The 22132-nt window shown below is 46.5% G+C and overlaps 1 protein-coding gene across 2 annotated transcripts in view; it reads right to left on the bottom strand.

Moving 5' to 3' along the window:
* Positions 1-1525: 1525 nt before the first annotated feature.
* Positions 1526-22132, bottom strand: part of VPS16 (VPS16 core subunit of CORVET and HOPS complexes) — a 40103-nt gene continuing 19496 nt past the window's right edge. The window contains exons 2-24 of one of the 2 annotated variants that reach the window (XM_049779151.1): positions 8783-8871; positions 8464-8561; positions 8247-8375; positions 8026-8170; positions 7799-7914; positions 7558-7680; positions 7361-7416; positions 6672-6761; positions 6462-6556; positions 6283-6359; positions 5796-5927; positions 5563-5690; positions 5416-5451; positions 5065-5173; positions 4567-4701; positions 4363-4471; positions 4168-4265; positions 3985-4092; positions 3345-3422; positions 3085-3254; positions 2912-3008; positions 1906-2009; positions 1526-1801 (exon numbers count right to left, since the gene is read on the bottom strand). In XM_049779151.1, the coding sequence (XP_049635108.1) occupies positions 1657-1801; positions 1906-2009; positions 2912-3008; positions 3085-3254; positions 3345-3422; positions 3985-4092; positions 4168-4265; positions 4363-4471; positions 4567-4701; positions 5065-5173; positions 5416-5451; positions 5563-5690; positions 5796-5927; positions 6283-6359; positions 6462-6556; positions 6672-6761; positions 7361-7416; positions 7558-7680; positions 7799-7914; positions 8026-8170; positions 8247-8375; positions 8464-8561; positions 8783-8871 (2467 nt within the window). In that variant the 3' untranslated portion in view covers positions 1526-1656. Of the gene's footprint in view, positions 1802-1905; positions 2010-2911; positions 3009-3084; positions 3255-3344; positions 3423-3984; positions 4093-4167; positions 4266-4362; positions 4472-4566; positions 4702-5064; positions 5174-5415; positions 5452-5562; positions 5928-6282; positions 6360-6461; positions 6557-6671; positions 6762-7360; positions 7417-7557; positions 7681-7798; positions 7915-8025; positions 8171-8246; positions 8376-8463; positions 8562-8782; positions 8872-22132 lie in introns of both variants that reach the window. The other variant, XM_049779150.1, reaches the window with a different exon arrangement.

The raw sequence follows: 22132 nt of genomic DNA, 5'->3' as shown, positions 1-22132 counted from the left end.
TGGCCAGGAGTAATTTTTTTTTTTTCAGTTTTTGGGTCACACCTGGCCACGCTCAGGGGTCACTCCTAGCTCTATCTCAGAAATCGCTCCTGGCAGGCTCGGGGGACCATATGGGATGCCGGGATTCGACCACTGTCCTTCTTCATGAAAGGCAAATGCCCTGCCTCCATGCTATCTCTCCGGCCCCTAGGAGTAATTCTTGAGCACAGAGCCAGGAGTAACTCCTGAACATCACCAGATATGGCCCAAATACCTAAAAAATAAGGGGCTGGAGTAACAGCACAGAAGATAGGGCAGTTGTCTTGCATGCAGCCAATTAGGGTTCAATCCCAAGCATCCCATATAGTCCCTGAGTCTGCCAGGAGTGATTCCTGAGCGCAGAACCAAGAATAATTCCTAAGAGCTGCTGGGAATGGTCCAAATACAGAAAATAAGAATTGCTGGGGTCAGAAGACAGTATGGTAAGGTGCATGCCTTACACATAACTGACCAGGTACCTCAGAAGGTTCCCTGAGCACCACCAGGCGTGATCTTTGAGCACAAATCAGTAAGACCTAAGTAATGCAGGGTGTGGCCCACGTCAAAATAAATCCCTCACCTCTGCTCCAAAGACTCTTCCTCTAAATCCTCCAACTCTGTGACTATGAGCTCCTGTAAGTCTCTAACTTCCCACAGTGCAAGCTAGAGAACTGGCCTCCAGCTCTCAATTTCGTAAGAGGGCCCAACTCCAGTTCCAGTCCCTTCTTAGTCACTTCTACAACCAATAAAAGCTCTAAGACCTCCACATATCCAACCTGACTTCATTGTAGTTTTGACACATCACTAAGACTTCCTGGTCCTATTTCTTACCCTATCACTTATCTCACAGGGCTGTTAAAAATAATGATACAGGGGCCGGGAAGGTGGCGCTAGAGGTAAGGTGCCTTACAAGCGCTAGCCAAGGAACGGACCGAGGTTCGATCCCCTGGCGTCCCATATGGTCCCCCCAAGCCAGGGGCGATTTCTGAGCACATAGCCAGGAGTAACCCCTGAGCGTCAAACGGGTGTTGCCCAAAAACCAAAAAAACAAACAAAAAAAAAACCAAAAATAATGATACAGGGGCTGAAATGATAATATAGCAAGTAGGGTCCTTGCCTCGCGCGCATATGATCCTGGTTTAATCCTATATGGTCCCTTAAGTCCTACAAGACTGAGTCTCAATTGCAAAAACAGACGTAAGCCCTGAACACAGTTGAGTATGGCCCAAAAATCTTAAAAAAAAAAAAAAAAAGACCGATGATAGTGCTTGACCTAGTCTCTGAAAGGCCCTTCAGGGCAGTTCTTGATGACCTAGTACTTGGAACATTTCTTATTATCTCCCTAGATTCTTGCTAAGGGTTTAAGACTTTCCTTTCTGGGTAACTGTGCAGATGGGGTGGATTTCTTATAAAGCTAGCTGGAGAAGCTTCTTTGACCATCTCTGTTCAAAACATAATCCCACATATTTTGTTGTATTTTGTGTAGTGTCTGGACAATTCGGGGCACTCCCAAAATGTTTCAACTTTATTTACAATCAGACCACAAATCCTACCACCCCAGCTTTACAACTTTGCTTTAAATGGAGCACGGACACTTCTGAAAAGCCCAGGGCTCAGAAATATGTTCAGGGTGGGCTCTCACTTCTTCAGGACTTGTGCCCTGGCCCGCTGAATCTTGTCGACTGTGGCCCCATCAGTGGCTCCAGTGCAGTGGGATAACACAAGGCTCATCTCTGCCTCGTTCCGGTGCTCAATGGCTACATCTGCAGCCTGGGACACATCCCTGGATTATATGCAAAAAGGAAGATGCTCAAGGGTACATATTATACATCCCATCATGCCACTGGCTCAGCCACCCAGCTCTCACAGGGTTTTCTACCAACTCACCCAACAAGAAGCAAGGCCTTAACCTTTTGCTCGGGACTCACACGGGATGCATACTTCTTGGCCTCATATTTGTTATGCTGCTTCATGCAGATTTCCACAAAGGGCTTACAGAGGAAGGGGGCAGAGGTAGAAGGTAAGGCAGAGACCTTCTGTTCTTGTTTATATCCCAGTGGACACAATGACTCTCTATATTTTTTGGGAGCCATATCTAGCAAGTCTCAAGGGCAATTCTTGGTTCTGCAGTCTGGAATTACATCTGGCGGTGCTCTGGGGACTTGGGATACTGGTAACTGAACCAGGTTGGCCATGTGTCAGGAAAGCACCTCACTCACTGTACTATTTCTTCAGCCCCCATCCCTCTATATTTTATAGATGTTCAGTGTATATAAACTGCCCTCTAATACCACCACCACCACCACCACTTACACACACAGTCTCTCTCTCACATGCATTCTCTCTCCGCTCCCTCTTGCCATCCTTCCTTCTCTCTCTCCTTCCCCCCACATGCTTGGTGTAGAAATGACCTAGATCTGTGGGAGTCCAAGGACCTCTCCTTTCCACATATCTACCTCCATCCACCACCTTCCCCTCACAATAGGTGATCTCTAAGCTTAAAGGCAAGTATTTTCTTTCTCAGCTGTCCTTACTTCTCTGAGCCCTCCATCACCATAAAGAAACCCCTTCATATCCTCCACCATGTCAAAGATGTCTCTGTGTCCACTTCACCACCATGTTCAAACAGGATTTATTCTAAGGCTCATAAGGTTCCCTGGAGGGCTCTGCCACCCCACTCTGAGAATATGGCTTATTCTCCCTGCCCCAACATTTGTAATCAGACTCAGGCCCATTCTCTTCTGTCTCTGGATCACAAATGGGCACCCAGGGGGCAGCCGCTGTCAACAGGGACTAGCTGAACAGAAATACAAATGGGACAATAATCTGAATCTGGGACCTCTTCTCTAGTGCCACCCCCCAGGTGGATGAAGAGTTCCCTGTTCTGTCTCACCAAGTAGCCAATAGGTGATTTCTTGCTTTTCGAAAACTTCTCTAGCTCCTCCCAGTCGCCCATACTGGCCAGGGCAGTCAGCTTTAGCCACCAGAGCCTGTGGGAAAGCAGAGCTTGAAATAGTAGGCCAGATGCCATCCTGGCACCTATAAGCAGGCAGGGCTCTCGCTTACCTCTTGTCGGGGATGCGGAAATCTCGGGCCAGCTGCTCTGAACGCTTGTTGTGGCCACCGAGGATAAGGTTGGTGACAGTATCATGTAGGGACAAGTCCAGAAACTGGCCACCCAATTCATCTTCCAGGCGGCGCTGTAGCCGGAGGAGCCGCATTTGATCCTCTGTGGCCTGGGGACACAGATGAGCCCAGAGAGAGATGAGAATGAGACAGAGAGCAGGGAGGGGAGAGGGAAGTTCTGAGACAACCACCCACCGAACCTTGGCTGCAAACTCATTCTTGGCCTTGTAGAAGGCGTCAGCTGCTGTCTGCAGAGCGGCGACTCGGCCCTCGATGCGCTACAAGGACAAGAAGGGAAGTCTGAGGGGCCAGATTGAAGGTCCTTCAGGAAGGGCTGTTGCCTTGTAGGCAGCCAAGCCATGTTCGATCCACAGCATTCCATATGGTCCCCTCAGCATCGCCAGGATTAACTCCTTAGTACCTGAGAGCAGAGCCAGCAGTAGCCTCTGAGCATTGCCAGATGTGGCAAAAGAAAAAAAAGGAAAAAGGAAGGAGTGAGTGAGGAAGTGAGGGAAGGAGGGAGGGAAGAAGGGAGTAAGAAAAAAAGGAAGAGAGCCAGAGCTCTCATGGCTGTTCTTCACAGGGTGCAGTGCTCTCTCTGCTCCCAGGGTCAAGGTGGCAAAGCCAGCTCTGCCTACTGGTACACCACTTTGGTGTACTAGGGCAACAGTGAGATTCTCTGATACTAATCCCTGACCCTACTTGCCCCCACCAACCATACAACATCAGCCTCCCGAGACTCCCTCAAAAACAAGGTCCACGGTGGGGAGTATGTAGTCTAAGGCTTAGATTCCTGGGAGAGGAAAGGACCATGGACCCCAGCCCACATGGACCTCAAACCTCCTCTGCAGCATAGCTGGCTCGAATGTGGAAGCTGCCCAGCTCCTGGTGGTTGTCATCCTGATTGTAGAGGTCCTTCAGTGTCTCAAGCTCCTGATGCTTGCAGAACTGGGGCGATGGGTGGAATGTCAGTTGGTAAAATAGGGTCATGGGTCCCAGAAGGCCCTCACCCACCGCACTCACCTGTCGGTACAGACTCAGGGCCATAGGCTGGTTCCGAAGGGTCATGAAAAAGTCACCTCGGTTAAGCTCATTCTTCAGGTGCAACAACACAGTGAACACTGCAGGTGGGGACAGTGAGTGGGTAGGGATTCCAGCCAGGCGCTCTGCCCAGCCAACGGTGCCTTGGGTTTTGCCTGCACCCAAAGCCCTGCGCACCCAGGTCTGTGTCTCCACTCTCAATTGCCTTGCTCAGGGCCAGTTTGCTCCGTTTCATCTTTAAGAGAAGAGGCACTTGCTCTCCAGAGCGTGGTTCATACTCCAGCAGCTGTGGGGTGAGGGAGGAAGGCACAGAGAGGAGATGGCTCAGGGACACCCCTAGAGACCTCACTAGAGAGTCTGGGGAGGGCCAGGCACCCACACCTTAATGGCCAACTCTGTGCGGCCACAACCATAGGCCCGAGCAGCAATATCTGAGTAAGAGACACCAGGCGTGTCTCCTAGCTTCTGGTTAATGGCCCGAGCGACATCCTCATCAGACACATCTTTCTGTTGTACCTGCAAGGAGAAGGGGGAGATGGGGGACTATGACGCACATCTGGGGTATCATCCTTAAGTTCCCTACCCATTGGCCCTTGGGCAGGAGCCACCCTTCATCTTTGTTTTTGGTTTTCTGGGCCACACCCAGTGGTGCTCAGGGGTAATTCCCGGCTTTGTACTCAGAAATTACTCTTGGCAGGCTTGGGGACCATATGGGAAGCCAGGGATCAAACCTGGGTTGTCCATGTGCAATGCAAACACCTTACCTACTGTGCTATCACTCTAGCTCCTGTCATCATCTCTTTACTTCTTGTTCCCTATACCTCAACAGGACTGAACCCCCTAATACCCATAAGGACAGCCTCTGTCCTCCAGCCTCACCTTGTAGCAGGCCCAGTGAGCAAGGATTCGGCTGACACCCTGTACTTCGGGAAGCCGCAGGTACTCGCAGATCTGGATGGCCAGTGGGTAAAGCCTCCGCAACACAAGCCTAGACAGCAGGGAGGGCAATGGGCATGAAGGGAAAGGAAGGAGGAGAGGGCAGAGGGGCTACAGCCTGAAACTCTTGGGTTTCAGGTCTCAAGGAAATGGGCAAAGGATTTAGCAAAGTGGCACACTTGCATGTCTTAGACTTAGACCATAACTTTCATCCCCTCTCTCCCCCACTCCTCAAAAATGGAACAGGTCGGGCTCTATAATGCCCACCCACTAGCACTCCTGGGCGTGCTATACCTGTCCAGTAGCACCTGGATGGTGAGTTGTTTATATCTGTTTTAGACTCTGTCAAGGATCCAGCTGGGAACAAACCAAGGAGCTTCAGGCAGCACCTCGGTCTTCCCCGCCCCCCACCCTCTCCCCCCATCCGCACTCTGGGGATACTGGCTGTAGGTTAGAGGGATGCCAATGTGATAGTCCCGAACTGCATTCAGCACGCGCAGCTCCTGACACATGCGCACAAAGCTGTCAGGGGAGAACCTGTCGAGGAAACACTTCCCAAAGGAGGCCGCCTGGAAAGAGAGGAGAGGAGAGGCAAGCGTCAGCCCTGCCAGCTCCCTGCTGCCTGCACTGTTGCCAGCACCTGGCCCTGCTCTCAGCCCTGAGCCCAGGCCAACCCGGAGTAGACTCTTCTGCATGTCAGGATGGTGCTCATGCCCGGCGGCCTCAATGCACTGCTGGACGGCCTGGCTCAGCTGCCCAAGCTCCTGGATCTCCCTCAGGTACTCGTCCGCCTTCTGGCTCTCTTTCTGAAATGCAGGGAGTGAGGGCAGAAAACGAGACATTAGGACAGAAAATATCTCCACATCTGGCCTACCCCCACTCGCTCTGACCTCTGGTTGAAATGGGCAGGTGTGGAAGGGTTGCAGAGGGCAGAGCCAGCCTCCTCCATGCTCAGTTCATGTGGGGCTATCCACACAGTCCCCACTTACAGCCCACTATAGCCTGAGCTCTCTAAGGAGCTTCCCAGATTGTACCTGGGCTGGGATAATGAGGATGCCTGAGCCCACTCTTCCTCCATGGGGAAGACTCCACATTCTTACAGTCCACCTGAGCTAGCACCTGGGTGGGCCCTATAGAGGTAGGAAGGGAATAGGGCTTCACCTCATACTCCTTCTGGGCCTCTAACAGCAGTGCTCCAGGGGCCATGGAAGCAATTTTGAAGATCTCCTCACTGGCCACTGGGGGAAGAAGTAGTGAGTGATGGCAGTGGGACAGAGACCCCCCTCAACTGTGTACCCTCCCGCCCACGCAGCAGTGATCCCTGCCATGTCTTGCCTCACCTGGAACCTCGTGCAGGAACTCGTGGGTACTGCGGGAAAAGATACGAACCCCATCCAGCTCGGGTACCAGATAGGAGTCTTCATCCAGCACAAACCTGAACCTGGTTAAGGTTTTTTCCGAGAGAAACAAGAATGGGGCAGGGCGGGTGACTGCCTTATCCTGTCATTCCCTCGCCACCCCCTTATCCCCCAGCAGGCCTCCAAGGATACTGGATGCTCTCAGGTGCATCACCCACCACCATCAGACGCCTCTCCCAGGCCACCACAACGGCCCGCTCCTTGCTTCGAGGACGGCTGCACCTGCAAAGAGCATACATACCTGACTCCTGCTGCCTTATCACTGCACCTTGGGAATAGCCCACACACACATTTGCTGCCCCTTATCTTATTCTGATGTGTCTTTTTCCTGTTATCCCATGATGTCTGTTTCTAGGGGGTTCTGGGTCCATGGTAGTTGGGGTAAGGGAGGGTGTGCAAACAAGGTTCCCTTAACTGTGCACTGGCAGAAAAGATAAGTTACAAATTCCAGGACCAAGAAGACAGCTCAAAAGGTTGGAACATATTGGGGTGGGAAATAGTGGCTAGTATCCCAGGCATAGCAAGGCTCAGGCAGCATTGCATCCTTGTACTGAACTGCCGAACTAGTGTCCGAAAAACATTGGTGGGCCCAAAAATCCTCACATACCAAAGGAAAAAATAAGTTAGGTCTTGGTTTCTATTCCTGGCACCACAGGATTCTCTGAGTACCACCAGAAGCAATGATATGCATTGAGTCAGGAATAGCTCACATCACAGGCCAAAAAAACAAGATGCAAGCTCCAGGAGACAGGATGAGTCAACATAACCCAGGAAACAATGTTCCCCATCCCCAGCTCACTCTACAATACCCTCATCCTCACCAGACCATCTGCTTTGGAGGGGCGCGAATATTGCAGTTGAACTCACACAGCTTCTCCTGAAAGAGTACAGGAGATATCACAGCTCTGGTCCAGCAGTCACCAGTCTGGCTAATAAAGCCCTTTCTTTACTCCCAGCAGGTCTTCCTAGGGCAAACACTGCCCCCCAAACAATGTTCTGAAGTGTCTCCCAAACTCACCTTGAGTGATGCTGTCCCCATCCAGATATAGCCTGTGTCTGTGAAAAGGGCCAGGTGTCTGTTGGTAAAGGAGACTGCCATTTGCAGGAAGCTGCTCACTCCTGGGGCCAGGCCTGGCAATATCTGGGGCAGAGCCGGGGAGCACACTGGATTTCCCCATGGGGAGCAACAAGAATGGGCCATGGGTGCCATTGCCTCCCCATTCCCAGTGCCTACCCTCCACTTCCACTCAGGGCCTCACCACTACAGAGCAGGCTGCATGGTCCAGAAGGTAAAGGTCAGGCCCCACAGCCAGAAGAACATGTACCACACGCTCCTGGAACAGTGTGGTCCAGCATGAGGGTGCGCTCTGCAGACCTGCACCAGGATGAAACTGAGCTCAGGATGGCAAGCTCTGCTGCAAATGGCCCCTCTAGTGAGGGGCACATCTAAGGGCACCATGCAAGGTTCCAAGGAGTAAGGACTCACCTGGCACCTCTGGCATCCGGCGGAGTTTGAGGTCCCCCACATTGGCGCTAAGAGTAAAACGGTGGGCCCCCGTGAGGATGGCCACCCCGGAACCAAACTCAGTATGGAAGATACGTGCATCTAGAACCCGGTTTTGAAGTACCTCCTAGAAAGAGGGGTGGTGAGCTAGAGGCCACAGGTCACACTCCCATCTCCTTCCTCCAGTTTCCTGTGGCCCCTACATTGCCCATGCTGAAGTGTCTCCGGAAGTCTCCATGAAGCCCATACACCAATACTACGCCATCTTCCTGCACACAGAGCAGCTCCTCCTCAGCTGACCAGCCCAAGGACACCACTGGCCCACTCTTCCACTGCAAGGGAGAGGGAAGTTCTTATAACCATGCTTCAGCAGCAGAGGCCCTGTCCAGTCCTCTCCCTGGGGCTGGTCAGGGAGCTTACCAGCAGATTGGCCAGAGGCATGCCAGAAGCAGAGTAGATATCTAGCACAGGTCGGATACTGGCAGACTTCTCTTTTCTCCAGGGGTTTCTTAGTATTGCTGTAGTTTGAGAAAAGATCTGTCCTAGCTTCCTGTCTTCCCCCTAAATCTCATGTGAAGGAAGTGTGCAAAAACTAAAGGCATTCGGGAATGGTGGTAGTGGTCTATGTCTCCTGTCAGGAAGGCAGGAGTCAGCATGCAAAGCCCAAAGCTCTGGAATCAAAAACTTTTGAGTTCATCCTCAAAATGCATGGAGCACCTATAGTACAGGGATAACATACCGATAGGTCCTCCATAGGGCGCGGCAGCCACCAGACAGTCCCGGAGCTCATCTTTCAGGTCCCAGTCCATGCTGTACAGCTCATACTTCCTGTACACAGAAATCAGAAATAAATTAGTCTTTCCCGCTCTGACAGAAGTCAGATCCAGATGAAGTTCCAAAGCCTTTATTTGTACTCCCTAGGCAAACAGAGGTAGGGAGAGAGCTGAGAATGGAAATGGCCAGCACCAGCCATGGACATGGTAAAGGAAAAGCAATAAAGAAGCCAAAAAAAAAAAAAAAATGGGGCCGAGAGATAGCATGGAGGTAAGGTGTTTACCTTTCATGCAGAAGGTCGGTGGTTCAAATCCCATCATCCCATAGGGACCCCTGTGCCTGCCAGGGGCGATTTCTGAGCATAGAACCAGAAGTAACCCGTGAGCGCTGCCAGGTTTGACCCAAAAACCAAAAAAAAAAAAAAAAAGAAGCAGCAAAAAAATATTGGCAGTAGAGGATGCAGTTCCAGGACAGGTGCCCCAGGCTGGTGGGCACTTCTGAGACAGGGAGGCTGTGTGCCTGATATCCTAGGCACATAGTGAGGTGCGCCTAATGGTGGGGTCAGTATTAGCAAGAAATAAACCCCTGGAGCCTTTCTTCTCTCTCTCCTCCTACCAGGCATTGAATCAAGCTGTGGTCTTTACATGGAGGGCTCCAGCTCAACATTGGCTGACTGTCAAGTAGTAAGTATTGGAGTTACAGAGTGAGCTGTGCTGTACAGAAGTCCAGGAAGAGCCCTGCAGTGAGTCCTGAGCTAAGGAGCAAACCTGATGAGTGAAATCCCAAAGTAGCAAGAGGGGGCTGCTTTTGGAAAAATGTGAGCATCTCAGGGAGTGGGAAGATGGGCAGCACTGAGATACACCACCACTGTACATGGAGACAAGAGGGACGACAGATGTTAAGATAGGTGCTGTGAAAGGGAAGGTGTCTCACAAGTGTTGTTCCAGGGCCCTTCACATTGCTTCAATAAGATGTACATCAGTACCTTCTCATCTACCTGATATTCTTTTGGGGGCAGCCAGCCAAAGGACAAAGCAGTTATTATTTGGAGATATGTTATTATTTTTTATTTATTTTATTTATTTACTCTTTTATTTTTTGGCCAAACCCAGCAGCACTCAGGGGTTACTCCTAGCTCTGTGCTTAGAAATTGCTCCTGGCTCGGGGGCTCTGTGCTTAGAAATTGCTCCTGGCTCCTGGCTCCTCGTGGGAAGCCGAGGATCAAACCATTGTCCATCCTGGGTTGGCACCCTACTGCTGTGCTACCACTACGACCCCAAGATTGCTCATAGTTATAAGTAATGAAATTTGTCTGCTGAGAAAATCCAAAGCAGTCTCAGAAAATAAGGAAAAAATGAGGGCCCGGAGAGATAGCACAGCGGCGTTTGCCTTGCAAGCAGCCAATCCAGGACCAAAGGTGGTTGGTTCGAATCCCGGTGTCCCATATGGTCCCCCGTGCCTGCCAGGAGCTATTTCTGAGCAGACAGCCAGGAGTAACCCCTGAGCACCGCCGGGTGTGGCCCAAAAACCAAAAAAAAAAAAAAAAAAAAAAAAAAAAAAAAAATGAGATAAGGAAAAGATATGAGAAATATAGATATAGAGTTTATAACAAGGTGCTCAATAAAAACTATCCAGTGAAATAGTTAAGGTTTTTGCTTTGCATGCAAACAACCAAGTTGGATCCTAGCATTCCATTATCGTGCCCTGAGCATCTCCAGAGGTCAGTCCTGAGCAGTCAGGAATAACCCTAGAGTACTATTGAGTGTGACCAATCTCTACTCAAACCATTCCCTAAATTTTTTGTGTGTGTGTGTGGTTTTTGGGTCACACGCGGCAGTGCTCAGGGGTTATTCCTGGCTCCATGCTCAGAAATTGCTCATGGCAGGCACAGGGGACCATATGAAGACACCGGGATTCAAACCGATGACCTTCTGCATGAAAGGCAAACGCCTTACCTCCATGCTATCTCTTCAGCCCCCATTCCCTAAATTTGTGTGTGTGTGTGTGTGTGTGTGTGTGTGTGTGTGTGTGTGTGTGTGTATAAGCAGGAAAATGGACAAACTGGTCCTATAATTCATAATGCAGAGGGAGGGGGGAAAAGATCATTTGAAAGAAAATACTAGAAAATACTTTGAAAATACGAGAACAAATAATATTAACTTCTTTATATAAACATAACTCTAATGAAAATCGCTCCTTTGGCAGAGGCAGACACAGTAAAAAGTAGAAAAAACAGAATTCAGAAAAAGATCTGGGAACGAGCATATAATAAAGATAGCATTTCAAATTGGCACAAATTGATACTTGAAACAACGGGTCACAGGGAAGATTCATAACACATTATTTCATAACTCAATTTTGACAATAAAATATTTCCAGATGGAATTAAACATTTAAATGCTAAAAAATAAAACTAGGGGAAAATCTTGGCTATTTTTACAATCTGAAAGTAGAAACAATTTCTAAGTATGACACAAACCCAGTAGTGTCTGTCACTCTCTCCCTCACATAATACACAACATGAATAAATTAAGAACTTATGTATATTTCTGGGCCCGGAGAGATAGCACAGCGGTGTTTGCCTTGCAAGCAGCCGATCCAGGACCAAAGGTGGTTGGTTCGAATCCTGGTGTCCCATATGGTCCCTCATGCCTGACAGGAGCTATTTCTGAGCAGACAGCCAGGAGTAACCCCTGAGCATCGCCGGGTGTGGCCCAAAAACCAAAAAAAAAAAAAAAAAAAAAAAAAAGAACTTATGTATATTTCCATGTAAAGGGGGAAGAAATTTTTGCTTGTTTGTTTCTGGGTCACATCTAGTGATGCTCAGGGATTTTTCCTGGCTCTGTACTCAGGAATCATTCCTGGTGGTGCTCAGGGACCATATGAGATGCTGGTGATCAAATCCCAAGTTTGGTCATGTGCAAGGCAACATAGCCCTACCCACTGTACTATTGCTCCAGCTCTGGTAAAAAATATTTTTAAAAACATATTTATATTGCCTTAGTCAAAAAAAAATGGAAAGTCCTGTAATTATTTATCTATGGTTTGGGAGCCATACCCAGCAATGCTCAGGAGTTAATAATATTCTGGTTTGGGGCTGGCGAGATAGTATGGAGGTAAGGCCTTGCATGCAGAAGGATGGTGGTTCGAAACCTGGCATTCCATATGGTCCCCTGAGCCTGCTAGGAGTGATTTCTGAGTGTAGAGCCAGGAGTAACCTTGAGTGCTGCCAGTGTAACTCAAAAACAACAACAACAACAACAACAACAATAATAATAATATTCTGGTTCTAAACTCAGGTGTTACTCTTGGTGGTATTTGGAGGAGCTAATCTGGGTCAGCCACATGCAAGGCAAGCAGTCTATCTATCCACTGTACTATCTCTCCATCCCTCTCTGTAATGATTTATAAGATGAGACTGAAGGGCCCAGAGAGATAGCACAGTGGCATTTGCCTTGCAAGCAGCCGATCCAGGACCAAAGGTGGTTGGTTCGAATCCCGATGTCCCATATGGTCCCCCGTGCCTGCCAGGAGCTATTTCTGAGCAGACAGCCAGGAGTAACCCCTGAGCATCGCCGGGTGTGCCCCCCCCCAAAAAAAAAAAAAGATGAGACTGGAGCAATAGCACAGTGGTAGAGCATTTTGCCTTGCGTGCAGCCGACCTGGGACCAACTTGGATTTGATCCCTGGCATCTCATATGGTCCCCCAAGCCTACCAGGAGTGATTCCTGAGTACAGAGCTAGTAGTAACCCCTAAGCCCCACCAGGTGTGGCCCAACCCCCCCCACCCAAAGAAATTATTTATAAAAATCTAATGGCAGTGTAAACTTGCAGATGAGGAAAAATACAGGGACAGGAATGGAAGTAAGATTTTGAAATGTTAAACTTCAATAATGTCTACTAACTAAAATACTTAATGTTAAGGGCCAGAAAAATAGTTCAAATAAATGGTGCAATAACTTTCATTATAGAGCCCTGGGTTCAATGCCTGGCACCATACCCTCACATACCGCAGGAAGGTACCTTTGAAGCATTGAACCAGAAGTAGACCCTAGGCAATACCAAGTGTTAGTAGCACCTGCCAACCAAATAAGAATCATTAAAACGTTTTAACAGGGCCAAAGGTGCAGGAAAAGGAATGGACTCAGGGAGAATACTGAACTCAGTCTTGTTCTTAAGCTATCTTCCCAGAACTAACAAATTTTTTTTTTTTTAATTTTTGCTACACCTGGAGGTGCTCACGGATCACTTGAGACAGGTCTTCCACCCAGGTCAGTCGCACACAAGGCAAGTGCCTTTCTGCTCTACTATCTCTCCACCCACATCATCATTTGCTGTTCCTTCATTGCTAATGTTGTTGTGATGACTGAGGTTGTGCATGCCTGGCTGTAGTGCTCGAACATTGCTCACAGGTGCGACTTTGAGCTCTCCAAGCAAAGACTGGAGAGAGAGTATAGCAGAAAGGGCACTTGCCTTTGATGTAGCTGACCTGGGTTTAATCCCCAGCATTCCAAGCACTGCTAAATAGCTCTGCATGAGTGCAGAGCCAGGTGTAAGCTCTGAGCACTGCCAGTGTGACCCAAAACAAAAACAAAACAAAAACAAAACTTTAAGTCTTATTTCCTTTGGGGGATTGTTTGGGTCACACGTAGAGGTGTTCAGGGTTTATTCCTGCTCTGTGCTCAGAGCACTCGCAGGGCTAGAGAGACTGTATGTGGTGATTGAGCTCACATTGATGGAGATGTATATAAGGCAATTTTACCTTAAGACCTGTGCTATCTATTTGACCCAAAAATCACATCTCTTAAAATAAAAAGTAAAGGAAAAGTGGCCCAGGGATCCCTGGATGTGGCTCAACAGTATCATGGCTGGCTTGAAGGCATGAGGCAGTGAGTTCAGGCCTGGCACCAGCCCAACTGCATAGTGCTATCCTGAAAGTATTGAAGCTGGGATCCATGACAGCTCGAATCTACAATCTGTGGTGCACAGCAAGCAACTCAGCAACCCCAAACAATGAAACAACATAAGGAAGAAAGGGGGAGTGGACCCAAAAGGAAAATGGTCATGGGATTTATACTATTTTTATGTAAAAACATTTAAAACTGAAGGGGGTTTGGTATATGACTCAAAGGGCTAGAACACTGTAGGGCTTTGCATGCATAATATGTGCGTATGATTCTGACATGATGCCCCAAGCACTGCTGGTAACTCCTAAGCACCAAACCGGGAGTAGCCCTGTAGGACTGCCAGGTGTGGCCCAATACCAATAATAAAAGCAATAATTAGGAGCCAGAGTGGTAGTACAAGCAGGTAAGACACTTGCCTTGCAACCATCCTACCCATGTTCAATTTCTTGCACCTCATCTAGTTCCCCAAAGTCCATCAAAAGTGATCCCTAAACAAAGAGCCTGCACTGCCAGGCCAAAAAACCAAATAAACAAAACAACAACAATAATGATCATGATAGTAAATTAAACATCAGAGGCCAGGGAGATAGCGCAAGTAGTACAGCATCGTGTGAGCCCCAAGTTTGATCCCTAGCAACACTGTTCCTCTGAGCAGTGCCCTTAATCACCGGCTATTCCTAAGCACTACTAGGCCCAAGACTTGAACCATAAGGTCTATGCTTTCTGGTCAATCATCACTGACAGTGATAGCAACAACCATGCCAGCACTGGGGATGTGGTCCCTATCAAAAATTTTTAAAAAGCCAGAAATATAGTACAGTGGGCAGAGCATTTGCCTTGCACATGGACAACCTGGGTTTGATCCCTAGCATCCTATATGGTTTCATAAACACTGCTAGGAATAATTCCTGAGTGCAGAGTCAGGAGTTACCCCTGAGCAGCTCTGGGTGTGGCCCCAAAGCAAAACAAAAATGATAAAAAAAACTTGAAGTGCTAGAAAGGTAGTCAGAGGACAGGGCTCTTGCCTTGCGTGTGGCAGGCAAGGGTTCAATCCCCGCACCGCATATGGCTCTCCAAGCCCCCAAATGAACCCTGAGTTCAGAGCCAGAAGTAAGTCCCAAACATTGTTGAGTGTGATCCCAAACACAAATAACAAAACACCATAAGAAGTTGAAAATTACAAGCTAATATTTCAGAAAAGATTTTCAAAGGAAAAACAGTGAGACAAGACAAGGGTTATATCGTCTTTTGGCCAAAAGCAAATCAATCCCCAGAGTACATGGTCCCTTGAGCATAAAGCAAGAAACAGACCCCAATTGTGACACAATATCCCCCAGAAAAGAAAAATATTTTAAAGCAAGATACAGAATTATCAAAGAACAAAATAGATAATTTGTATTATATAACACAATCTGCACATTAATATTCAGAAAACAAAAAGTTAAGAGGCCAGAGTGAGAAACTGCATCGAATATCTGTCAAGACAAAGAACATGAGAGAATATCTCAAACAATAAACAGAAAAGCATAGCACAATAGCACAAAGGGCAGGAGAAAACAAAGGTAGTGATTAGGTAACTATGAATTATGATTTGACTCAGGGTGGGGGGGACGTAATTATTGCAACAGAACACATGCCCTGCATGTACAAAGTTCTGGACTCAATCCCTGACACCATATGCTCCCACCCGTAACTTTCAGAGTGGTCCTGTAACAATTTTTAAAAACAAAATTAATTAATTATTTTTGTTTTTGCCATCTGGATACCAATAACTGTGAGGCTAATAATATCTAATACTGTTGAAGATGTAGAAAAATAAACACCTTATGCCCACTGGTGGGAGTATAAATTGATTTAACCCTTATGGGAAGAAAAATGAAGTGCTTTCTAGTCAACTTAAGTGTGTTTACTCCCTAATATAGCTATTTTGTTCTAAACTCTAACCTATAAAGCCATTGCAAAAATGCACAAAGATATAAATTTGTTGCAGCATTTTTTTTTGGTTTGTTATTGGGCCACATCCTTTTGTGCTCAGAGGTTACTCCTGGTTCTGCACTCAGAAATCGCTCCTGGCAAGCTCAGGGGACCATATGGGATGCCGGGAATCGAATCACCATCTGTCCTGTGTAAGCTGTGTGCAAGGCAAATGCCCTACCACTGTGCTATCTCTCCTGCCCGTGTCCGGTCCTGCAGGACTCCGTTATTCCGTGGGTATATAGAGGGGTTCCAGCCTGTAAAAAAAATGGTGGGGGAAGAAGAGACGGAGACCAAGTGAAGTGTCTTATCAAGGTCTCGCTTTATTGATGGGTACAGGCTCTTTTAAGCACGATTAAAACGGGGTGGAGAGGAACCAAAATGGAACAGCCAGCATTACAGGCTGTCTCTACAGGGTGCATCCTGTATGGCTGTTGGTACTGCCCTTAATCATCCTGGCAGCAAAACCTGCTTTAAGTGTGGAAAAACGGGACATCTTGCTCGACTATGTCCGGGGGGGGGGGGGGGGGGGAAGGAACCCCCCTCCAACCTTGCAAGCTGCTAGGCCCACAGGTGCCAGCTTTGGTCTGCCCCTGCTACAGGCGCGGCCGACATTGGGCCAATACTTGCCGTTCTAAAACGGATGCGGCTGGAAATACTCTGCCTTCCCTTCAGGGAAATGGGCAAAGAGGCCAGCCCTGGGCCCCTCTTTCCTGCCGGCCTCGGGAAACAGCCAGCTCAGGCCCTGCCACTCCCACTTGAAGCCTTCCAATTCACCTTGATTTTGTTATTCAAAAGAAATCTGGAAAGTGGCGTCTCTTGCACAATCTTAAAGCAATTAACAAGACCATGATCCCCATGGGTGCTGTTGCAACCCGGACTCCCCTCCCTGGTTGCCATTCCCTCTAGTTCCGATAAATTAGTAATTGATCTTAAAAGATTGCTTTTTTTTTTCTCTCTATACCATTGCACCCTGCTGACTGTAAAAGGTTTGCCTTTAGCCTTCCTGCTGTTAACTGTGCTGGCCCCTCCCCACGTTATCAGTAGAAGTTTCTGCCTCACACTTTGTCAAATATATGTAGCACAGGTAATAAATTTTGCAAAAACTATTTTGAAAATAAACCTAATTATCTTATTCAACCTTATAATAAAACAGCATATTAGTTGGCTGATGCAAAATACAAATAATTGGCCTTTGGCATGTGCCTCCTTTACGGAAAAAATTGATATTCATTATCCAGCAAATAAGTTTATACAGTTTTTTATTAAAAATGCATGTTTGTATATTTCCCATTATAACACAATCCTCTCCTATCAATAACGCAAATGTCATATGTATGAATGGTCTAAATAAACACGGTGCCTATATAATACCATAATATCCACTAATCACACTTCTGCACAGTTGGTAAAATTATGAGGTTTTAAAAGTGTTCAAAAATGTCATAATAATCCCTTTAATCTATGCAGAGGTAGTGTATATGTGGCATATTCTATACCGGTATTGGAGACAGTAAGTTTCTATGAAGTCAAAACACAGAGTAAAATATTGGAGAGAATATCACCTCCCCCTTAAAGTTGGTAAAAGTTGGCTTAAGTTCAGCAGAAATAGTCTGTGTGTGTGCCCTTGTAGTCGCAAGTTTGATTGCTCTGCTAAAGATGGCAGATAGCGGCGGAGGTATAAATTGAAAATAAATAAATAAGTAAATAAATAAATAAATCAGCAACTTTGTTTATGTGGAATTTATAATAAGAATTAGTGTCAGATTTGTTTGTGAATTAAATTATGCGGCATGAGTGTGCCTTTTCTAAAAGCATTTGTGTAATTAAGTTTTGTGCATTGGGTGGTGTAATTATTAAAATATTGGAAATTAGAAAACCTTCTAAATTCAGGTCTGTAAGGGTTAAAAAATTCTCTAGGGAGAAAAAGCAACAGGGAGACAAGAGCACTAAACTTTCCTTGTTTATGCCTCAGGAATTTTAGAGCAAGATAACAACTCTATCACTTGTAAAAAAAAAAAAAAAAAAAAAACTTTTGGTGTTTTAAAATTCCAAAGGACACAAAAATGTTAAAATTTGAATCTTTTATATTTCTATTAGAAAATTATTTTGATCTAAGGCCCGGAGAGATAGCACAGTGGCGTTTGCCTTGCAAGCAGCCGATCCAGGACCAAAGGTGGTTGGTTCGAATCCCGGTGTCCCATATGGTCCCCCGTCCCTGCCAGGAGCTATTTCTTTTTTTTTTTTTTTTTTTTTGGTTTTTGGGCCACACCTCAGGGGTTACTCCTGGCTATGCGCTCAGAAGTTGCTCCTGGCTTCTTGGGGGACCATATGGGACGCCGGGGGATCAAACCGCGGTCCGTCCTAGGCTAGCACAGGCAAGGCAGGCACCTTACCTCCAGTGCCACCGCCCGGCCCCTCAGGAGCTATTTCTGAGCAGACAGCCAGGAGTAACCCCTGAGCACTGCCAGGTATGGCCCAAAAACCAAAAAAAAAAAAAATAAATAAATAAATCAATAATAAAAGAATATTATTTTGATCTTAAAAGTATATGCAAAATGTTGTGGTTAGCCTTTTTAAAATAATATTGTTAATTAATATTATAAAAGTAACTAAATTTTATAAGCAGGTTGACAACAAGTATCAAATATAATTTTGGTCTTAAGTTCTAGGTGTGGAAATGCATCAGATGTCTTTAACTATATTTTATACTGATCTAAATATTTTGTTAATTTAGTATATAATATTTTTTTACAAATTATTCACTTGAAGTCTTCAAAGTAGGAACAGTTGTTTGTGTTTTAAAATCAGTTTTTCTTTTTTTTTTTTTTTTTTGGTTTTTGGGCCACACCCTGTGCCGCTCAGGGGTTACTCCTGGCTATGCGCTCAGAAGTTGCTCCTGGCTTCTTGGGGGACCATATGGGACGCCGGGGGATCGAACCGCGGTCCATCCTAGGCTAGCGCAGGCAAGGCAGGCACCTTACCTCCAGCGCCACCGCCCGGCCCCTTAAAATCAGTTTTTCATACCTTTTTTTTTTTTTTTTGGTTTTTGGGTCACACCCAGCAGTGCTCAGGGGCCACTTCTGGCTCTACGCTCAGAAATCTCTCGTGGCAGGCTCGGGAGACCATATAAAATACTGCTGGGTGTGCTGGGATTTGAACCACCATCCTTCTGCATGCAAGGCAAACGCCTTACCACCATGCTATCTCTCCGCCCCCAGTTTTTCATACCTTTAATAATCATAGTTTATGCTCTTGTGTTTAATCATAAAAATTTTAACACTTTATTGCAGCTGTCTTACTGTTCTACCGTGAAACTAATTTAAAGAAAATCCGTTCATTTACAGCAGATGATATCATACTTCAAAGTGGAGACTCTTTCTACAGTGCTCATTACCCATTTTACTTAAAAAAAATTTTTGGGGGGGGTCACACCCGGCAGTGCTCACGGGTTACTCCTGGCTCCACGCTCAGAAATCACTCCTGGCATGCTCAGGGGACCATATGGGACACCGGGATTTGAACCAATGACTTTCTGCATGAAAGGCAAACGGTCTTACCTCCATGCTATCTCTCTGGCCCTACTTAAATTTTTTTTAACTGCTTACTAACCATTTTAATTAATGTTTTAAACCTCAAATTAGGATTGTTTTAAAAATGTTTTGTGCTAAATCTCAACCTTAAAGCTTTTATTTTCAGCAAAGCCCCATGTTGGGCGCCACTTGTCCCATCCTGCAGGACTCCGTTATTCCGTGGGTGTATAGAGGGGTTCCAGCCTGTAAAAAGAATGGGGGGGGGGGGAGAGATGGAGACCAAGTAAAGTGTCTTATCAAGGTCTTGCTTTATTGATGGATACAGGCTCTTTTAAGCACGATTAAAACAGGGTGGAGAGGAACCAAAATGGAGCAGCCAGCATTACAGGCAGTCTCTACAGGTTGCATCCTGTAATTAAACTTTACATGTTATCTTTACACAGGAACCAATTTTCACCTTAAGATAGTAAAGCTTCAAAGATATCTCAAGCTTCCTGGAATATATGCCTGATAGGAAACTGATATTTCTTAGGGCTCTGGGCTAGTCAATGCCTTAGGTTATGTATTCTTGCCACACAGACAGGTTTGTCCTGCTGAATTCCATATCAGGGTTTGATCTCTGGCTGTCTCTGACACCCCTGCAGCATTGTTTCTTAAAAAAAAATTCAGGAGGGCAGGAAAGATAATAATAATAATGTTAGGGAATTTGCCTTGCATGGGAGCTGACACAGATCTGATTTCCAGCATCCCAGATGATTCCTCAAGCACCTTCCGGAATAATTCCTGAATGTAGAACTAGAAGGAGTAAGCCCTGAGCACCAATTGTGTGTATGGCCTCAAGAAAAAAACAATAAAAAATTGGAGGAAGACAGGTTTGAGCATTTCTGGCAGTGTTCAGGGGATTATATGTGGTGCAAAAGATCAATTTGGGTTTGGCTGCATCAAGGCAATAGCCCTACCCACTGTACTATTCTCTGGCCCAGTTAAAATCAATTTATTTTGGGGGCCTGGAGAGACAGCACAGCAGTAAGGTGTTTGCCTTGCACACAGCTGATCCAGGACGAATGGTGGTTCAAATCCAGGTATCCCATATGGTACCCTGGGCCTGCCAGGAGCAATTTCTGAGCACAGAGCCAGGAGTAATCCCTGAGCGCTACCGGGTGTGACCCCAAAATCCAAAAAGAATCCCAACCTTATTATTATTATTAGGTTTTGGGGTCACACCCGGCAGCACTCAGGGGTTACTCCTGGCAGGCTCGGGGGACCACATGGGATGCCGGGATTCGAACCACTGTCCTTCTGCATGCAAGGCAAACGCCCTACCTCTCTATGCTATCTCTCAGGCCCCAACAACCTCATTTTTTTATAGGCATTCTCTTGTGATGGTGCAGGAATGATGTATATGTGAAAATTATAATTCACTGTATTTAAAATTCCAGTACCTTGCTAGAGCGATAATACATTTGACTTGCTCGCAGCCAACCCAGGTTCTATACCCAGCATCCCACATGGTCCCCAAGCCAGCCAGGAGTGATACTTGAGGTCATAGCCAGGAATAAGCCCTGTACTCTGCTGGAGAAGGCCTCAAAACCAAACCAAACCAAACCAAATCAAACCAAACCTACACCCCCAGTACCTTAATATGGATTATAAGCTAAAAATTTTTGAGGCCAGAGCGATAGCACAGTGGGTAGGACATTTGTCTTGTATACAGCTGACCTGGGTTCGATCCCCGGCATCCCATTTGGTCCCCTGACCCTGCCAGGAGCGATTTCTGAGCGTAGAGTCAGGCATTACCTCTGAGTGCTGCCAGGTGTGACCCAAAAACCAAAAAAAAAAAAAAAAAAAAAAGTTTTGTGTGCTGGAGATAAAACCTATGATTCATCCATGCAAAACATGTGTTCTGATTCAGCCACGTTCATGGTTCAAAATACTTAAAAAAAAAAAAAAAACTTTATTATGGGGGTGAAAAAAAGAAAAAAAGAAAAAAAACTCTATTAATGGGGTCCGAGAGATAGCACAGAGTAGGCATTTTCCTTGCATGCAACCGATCCAGGACAGATGGTAGTTCAAATCCCAGCATCCAATATGGTCCCCCAGGAACAATTTCTGAGCACAAAAGCCAGGAGTAACCCCTGAGTGATGCCGGGTGTGGACACCCCCCCAAATAAGAAAAGAAACTCTGGGGCTGGAGAGAAAGCAGGGAGGTAGGGTGTTTGCCTTTCACGAAGGACGGTGGTTCGAATCCCGGCATCCCATATGGTCCCCCCAGCCTGCCAGGAGTGATTTCTGAGCATAGCACCAGGAGTAACCCCTGAGCACTGCTGGGTGTGATCCAAAAACAAAAAAAAAGAAAAGAAAAGAAAAGAAACTCTATTAAAAGGTGCTATAAAAATAAAATAAAAGGGGCTATAGAGATAGCGCGGCACAAGCATTTACCTAGCTTTGCAACCATTAGGCCAGTAGTCCCGGTCTGAATCCCAACATCATAAGTTCCTCCTGAATATGGCCAGAGGTTACTCCTGAGCATGAGTCAGAATACCCTAAGTACTGCCAGGAATGCTCAAACCAAAACCCTTCCTCCAAATAAATTAATTCTGGAACTATCTTTTTCATCAAATAGGGGCTGGATATAGTACAGCAAATAGGGTACTTGTCTTACATGCAGCCAATCCAGGTTCAATCTCCAGCATACCATATGATCCCCAGAGCCCACCAGGAGTGACCTCTGAGTTCAGAGCCAGAAGTAAGCCCAGAGCACTAAAACTGTGGCCCAAATAAAAACAACATGAACAATAACAATCCACCAAACATGACTGCTTATATAAACTATAAATTTTCCATTTTGAGGCAACACTACACTAACTTTTTTTTTTTTTTTTTGGTTTTTGGGCCACACCC

Source organism: Suncus etruscus, chromosome 9, assembly GCF_024139225.1.
Source record: "Suncus etruscus isolate mSunEtr1 chromosome 9, mSunEtr1.pri.cur, whole genome shotgun sequence".
NCBI classification, from domain to species: Eukaryota; Metazoa; Chordata; class Mammalia; order Eulipotyphla; family Soricidae; genus Suncus; species Suncus etruscus.
Note: the sequence above shows the minus strand (reverse complement) of the source record. Positions and strands in the feature narration are given on the sequence as shown.